At 39.7% G+C, this 6,328-nt stretch overlaps 1 protein-coding gene across 1 annotated transcript in view; it reads left to right on the forward strand.

Annotated features, from left to right (window-relative positions):
- The window catches only part of ZDHHC9 (zinc finger DHHC-type palmitoyltransferase 9), a 39,997-nt gene that overhangs the window by 31,620 nt on the left and 2,049 nt on the right, over positions 1–6,328 (forward strand). The window contains exons 9-11 of the mRNA XM_017507527.2: positions 551–654; positions 1,036–1,132; positions 5,204–6,328. The exon at positions 5,204–6,328 is cut by the window's right edge and continues 2,049 nt beyond it. Of these exons, the coding sequence (XP_017363016.1) occupies positions 551–654; positions 1,036–1,132; positions 5,204–5,320 (318 nt within the window). The 3' untranslated portion in view covers positions 5,321–6,328. The remainder of the gene's footprint in view (positions 1–550; positions 655–1,035; positions 1,133–5,203) is intronic.

Here is a 6,328-nt window from a genome sequence, read left to right on the forward strand (position 1 = left end):
AAATCAGAAAATACAGATGAGCAAAAATGAAAAAATAAAAATAAGTTCCTCTTCTTAGACATCACTCTTTTTTAGTAGTATGATTTATGTAATCTAGAGTTGTTTCTATGTTTATTTATGTGTTTATATTATGTACTTTTAAATAAAAATAATGTACATCTTTCAGTTAGCTAATTTTTTCACCCTATTGTGAGCATTTTTTCATGGCTGTTTATGTATTTCTTTTTTATTGTGATAAAATATACATAATACAAAATGTGCTATATTAAATGTCTCTTTCAACTCTGGCGATCAATTGGGTGACAGATGTTGCAGCCAGATCTCCCTCACATCCTAAATGTTCAGTTCAATGGCGTTTAGTACATTCACATTGTTGTGTAACCATTGCCACCATCCATTTCCAGAACTTTTTCATTAACTCATGCTGCATGCTTTTCTTCAACATTATTGTTATTGTTTTTTCTTTTTTGTGTTTTTATTTTTATTTCAGTATTATTATTTGTCCTTTTTAACATTATTTTTGATGTCAGCCTTGGCTTTTATCTTGCAGATTAAAGGATCATGGACAGGGAAGAATCGCGTCCAGAATCCTTACAGTCATGGCAACATTGTGAAGAACTGCTGTGAAGTGCTGTGTGGCCCCTTGCCCCCCAGGTACTCAGGGAACTCAAAAGTCCTGTGACTCTTGGGATGAGCAGCTCAACCTGATCCTGTTACCTGGTCTGAGGCATTTTTCTGAATGTGGCCTCTTGATGTCAAATAGATCTTTCCAGGGCTTGCCATGTCTACACGGACCATAGACCATGGGCTTGTTGTTTTGGAGGGATGATCTTTCATTCTTATTTCATTTGTTTGTTCCCTGGTTAATGTGACATTCCCTGGTTTGTGGAAGAAAAAGTGAATGGGAGATAAGAGGCGTGTGCTGGGATCAGTCTACATTGCCAAAGGACAGGTTTATATTTTCCAGTCTATGTAGCAAAATTCAGTGGGCTGAGTGGGTGGAGGGGTGAATGCCCACTCTCTTATCTCCTTTAGTGTGCTGGACCGAAGGGGTATTTTGCCCCTGGAGGAAAGTGGAAGTCGACCTCCCAGTACTCAAGAGACCAGTAGCAGCCTCTTGCCACAGAGCCCAGTAAGTATTCCTTACTTAAGGTTGGGTTGATGATAGAGAGGGCGGAGGCTAACTTTACAGCTTGGAAAAATATGATTAGGCAATTTTGTATTCTAATCACCCTAGCTTCCCTGCCTCTACACCTGCCCTGACATTGCCTTCAGATCTTTGTGCCCTTGATGTAGATTGAGATTTAGTCATTTATTTGGTGTATATTGAGTGACTCTGTGCCAGCCACTGCACTAGCTGCTGGGGATATACCAATGAATGAGGCAAATGACATCCCTGCTCTCAAGGCGCTCATTGTCTAGTGGGGACAAGAAACAAGTAAACAGGCCATTGCTCAACATGGGGAAAAGTGCTTTGATGAGGGAAGCATAAAATGCTATAGGGGCAAAGACAGAGGTCAGGGGATTGTATTGGAGTTAGTGATGTGGTTACCTTGGTAGAAGGGGGCTTCCTCACTGGAATATGCAGAGGTTGTGGAAACTCTCCCAGCTGTCTTATTTAAGATATATAAAGTATATCTTTAAAGCATAAAAAGTAAAGTACTTTCCTAAAAAATTATTATTTGAGCTTTCTTTTTTTAATAAGAACTTTATTGAGATATGACTCACATGCCATAGATCCCTATTTAAAATGTATGATTCACGGTCTAGAATATTCACAGAGTTGTACAATCATTATAACAATCAGGTTTTTTTTTTTTTTTTTTTTTTTTTTTTTTTTTTTTTTTTTTTTTTTTTTTTTTTTTTTTTTTTTTTTTTTTTTTTTTTTGAGATAGAGTCTTGCATTGTTGCCCTGGCTGGAGTGCAATGGCGCGATCTCAGCTCACTGCAACCTCCGCCTCCTGGGTTCAAGCGATTCTCCTGCCTCAGTCTCCCAAGTAGCTGGGATTACAGGTGCCTGCCACCACACCTGGCTATAACAATCAGTTTTAAAGCATTTTCATTACCCTTCCACCATAAGAAACCCTGTACCCATTAGCAGTCACTCTCCCTTTCCCCTCAACTTCCCCAGCCCCACCCCTAGGCAACCACTAATCTACTTCCTTTCAGTTTAGATTTGTCTCTTCTGGGTATTTCATGTAAATGAAATCATACAGTATGTCGTCTTTTGTGACTGGCTTCTTTTGCTAAGCATGTTTTTGAGATTTGTCCACGTTGTACTATGTAGCAGTACTTTGTTCCTTTATATGGCCGAATGATATTGCATTATATGGATACACCACACTTCATTTATCCATTCATCAGTTGATGGACATTTGGATTGTTTCCACCTTTTGGTTATTATGAGTGATGCTGCTATGAACATTTGTGTACCAGTTTTTTTGGCATGGACATATATTTTCATTTCTCTTGGCTATATACCTGGGAGTAAAATAGCTGGGTCATATGGTATTCTATGTTTAACCTTTAAGGTAACTGCTGAACTGTTTTCCAAAGTGGCTGCACCATTTTATACCCCCGCTAGCAGTGCCTGAGGGTACCAGTTTCTCTACATTCTTGGCAACACTTATTATCGGACATTTTTTTCCTAGCTATCTTAGTAAGTGTGAAGTGATATCTCATTGTGGTTTTGATTTGCATTTCCCTGATGACTAATGATGTTGAATATCTTTTCATGTGCCTATTGGCCATTTTTATGTGTTCCTTGGAGTAGTGTCTCTTCAGAGGTTTTGTCTATTTTTTAATTGGATTGTTTGGTTTTTTTATTGTTGAGTTTTTTTTTTTTTAATTGTTGAGTTGTAAGAGTTCTTTATATAATCTATGTGCAGGTCCCTTACCAGATTCACAATTTGCAAATATTTTCTCCTATTCTGTGGGCTCTTTTCATTTTCTTGATAGTGTCCTTTGAAGCACAAAATTTTTAAATTTTGATGTAGTCCAGTTTGTCTATTTTTTCTTTTGTTGTTTGTACTTTTTGGTGTCATATCTAAGAAACTGTTGCCCAATCCAAAGTCATGAAGATTTATGCCCCTGTCTTCTTGTCAGAGTTTTATAGTTTTAGCTCTCATGTTTAGGTTTTTGATCCATTTTGAGTTAATTTTTATATATGGTGTGAGGTAGAGAGTCCACATTCTTTCTTTTGCCTGTAGCTATCCAATTGTCTCTGCATCATTTGTTGAGAAGACTATTCTTTTCCCATAGAATTGTCTTGGTATCCTTGTTGAAAATCTATAAATGTGAGAGTTCGTTTCTGGACTTTCAGCTCTATTCTATTGCTCAATATGTCTCTTCTTATGTTAGCACCACACTGTCTTCGTTACTTTAGCATTGTAGTAAGTTTTGAAATCAGGAAATGTGAGTCCTTCAACTTTATACTTCTTTTTCATGATTGTTTTGGCTTTTTGGGATGTCTTAAATTTCCATATGAATCTTAGGATTAACTTGTCATTTATGAAAGAAGCCAGCTGGAATTTTGATGGGGATTTCATTGAATCAATTTGGGGAAATATAGCCATCCTGACAAGATTAAATATTCGGAGACATTTATATGGACTATATTTTTATGTATTTAGGTATGATTTGATTTCTTTCAACAACATTTTGTACCTTTCAAAGTTTTACACTTATTTTGTTACATTTATTCATAAGTATTTGATTATTTTTCATGTTATTGTAAGTGAAATTGTTTTACTAATTTAATTTTTGGATTTTTCACTGGGAGTATATAGAAATACAATTGATTTTTATATATGAATCCTATATCCTAAAACCTTGCCAAACTTGTTCATTAGTTCTTTTTTGTTTGTTTGTTTTTGTTTTGATTTTATGAGATGGAGTTTTGCTCTGTTACCCAAGCTGGAGTGTGGTGTCACCATCTTGGCTCACTGCAACCTCTGACTCCCGGGTTCAAGTGATTCTCCTGCCTCAGCCTCCCAAGTAGCTGGGATTACAGGCAGCCACCACCACGCCAGCTAATTTTTGTATTTTTAGTAGAGACGGGGTTTCGCTATGTTGGCCAGACTTGTCTCAAACTCCTGACTTCAAGTGATCTGCCTGCCTTGGCTTCCCTAAGTGCTGGGAGTATAGGCATGAGCCACTGCACCTGGCCCTGGTTCATTAGCTCTAATACATTTTTAGTAGTTTGAACTTTGTTGTAAAATACAATCCTATTTTTAAGTGAATGCTTTTTATAAGGTAGATAATTGTTCTCTACTTTGCCTTTCCTAAATTTTGAATTTATTTTTATAGTACAGCAACCCATGTTTATATATTAGTGTCATTTTTAATATTATTTTTTAAATGAGTCTGAACTCAAATTGTAACAATCTAGGTTAGTTATTCTTGGTTGAAAGGGGGAAAGGTTGTATTTTAGAATCACTTGAGGACATTTTCAAACCACATATGACCAGTTGAAAATTTGGGCTGGGCACGGTGGCTCATACCTGTAATCCCAGCACTTTGGGAGGCCGAGACAGGTGGATCACCTGAGGTTGGGAGTTTGAGACCAGCCTGATCAACATGGAGAAACTCCATCTCTACTAAAAATACAAAAAATTAGCCTCGTGTGGTGGCACATGCCTGTAATCCCAGCTACTTGGGAGGCTGAGGCAAGAGAATCGCTTGAGCCTGGGAGGCGCAGGTTGTGGTGAGCAGAGATCATGCCATTGCACTCCAGCCTAGGCAACAAGAGTGAAACTCTGTCTCAAAAAAAAAAAAAAAAAAAGAAAGAAAGAAAATTTGGACAGCTGGCCTTTGGTTCAGAATCACTATTCTAGTGAGCTATGTGTTTGGGCAGAAATAGACTTGAGGACCTTGGGTCAGGCCTTGTGAGATAAGTATGTTATGACACTTGTTCTGAAGTGGAGAGGACCTGTGTAATTCTTTGTGGTCCCTATTATTGTGACTATTAATGATAATAGAAAATCTGTCCCCAAGTGTTAGTTAAGGAAAGAACTCAAATAAACTTCAGTTCCGTTCTGCTGAGAAGATGGTAGCCTGGTGTTGGTTCTGAGTTTGGTATTGGTGGCTGCATATCTGTGGCACCAGTGTGGTCAGGGGACTGAGAGGAAGAGTTCTAAGGCTTATCCGCATTTGGATTTTGAGGGACAGCTTTGTGTTGAATCTGGTATCTTTTCCTTCCCAGGCCCCCACAGAACACCTGAACTCAAATGAGATGCCGGAGGACTCCAGCACTCCTGAAGAGATGCCACCTCCAGAGCCCCCAGAGCCACCACAGGAGGCAGCTGAAGCTGAGAAGTAGCCTATCTATGGAAGAGACTTTTGTTTGTGTTTAATTAGGGCTATGAGAGATTTCAGGTGAGAAGGTAAACCTGAGACAGAGAGCAAGTAAGCTGTCCCTTTTAACTGTTTTTCTTTGGTCTTTAGTCACCCAATTGCACACTGGCATTTTCTTGCTGCAAGCTTTTTTAAATTTCTGGACTCAAGGCAGTGGCAGAAGATGTCAGTCACCTCTGGTAACTGGAAAAATGGGTCTTTTGAGCCCTGGCACTGGTTCTCCATGGCCTCAGCCACAGGGTCTCCTTGGACTCCCCTCTCTACCCTCCAGATCCCAGCCCTCTTGCTTGGGGTCACTGGTCTCATTCTGGGGCTAAAGGTTTTTGAGACTGGCTCAAATCCTCCCAAGCTGCTGCATGTCCCGAGTCCAGAGGCAGTCATAGAGACCTCTGGCCAGGGGATCCTAACTGGGTTCCTGGGGTCTTCAGGATTGAAGAGGAGGGAGAGCAGGGTCAGAGGATTCTCCTGGCCACCAAGTGCCAGCATTGCCCACTAATCAATGGGACAGGTACCTTCCACTTGTTATATTTATTAGTGTAGCTTCTCCTTTGTCTTCCATCCACTCTGACACCCAAGCCCATTAGATGTATGTAAGTAGTTGTAGTGGAGATAATAATTGACATTTCTCTTAGACTACCCAGAAACTTTTTTAATACCTGTGCCATTCTCAATAAGAATTGATGAGTTGCCAACGGCATAGCCCTTCACACTCTCTGTCTCATCTCTCCTCCTTTCTCATTAGCCCCTTTTAATTTGTTTTTCCTTTTGACTCCTGCTCCCATTAGGAGCAGGAATGGCAGTAATAAAAGTCTGCACTTTGGTCATTTCTTTTCCTCAGAGGAAGCCCGAGTGCTCACTTAAACACTACACCCTCAGACTCCCGGTGTGAGGCCTGCAGAGGCCCTGAATGCACAAATGGGAAACTAAGGCACAGAGAGGCTCTCCTCTCCTCTCCCCCAATGTACCCTCAAAA

Source organism: Cebus imitator, unplaced genomic scaffold (genome assembly GCF_001604975.1).
Source record: "Cebus imitator isolate Cc_AM_T3 unplaced genomic scaffold, Cebus_imitator-1.0 Scaffold376, whole genome shotgun sequence".
Classification (NCBI taxonomy): Eukaryota; Metazoa; Chordata; class Mammalia; order Primates; family Cebidae; genus Cebus; species Cebus imitator.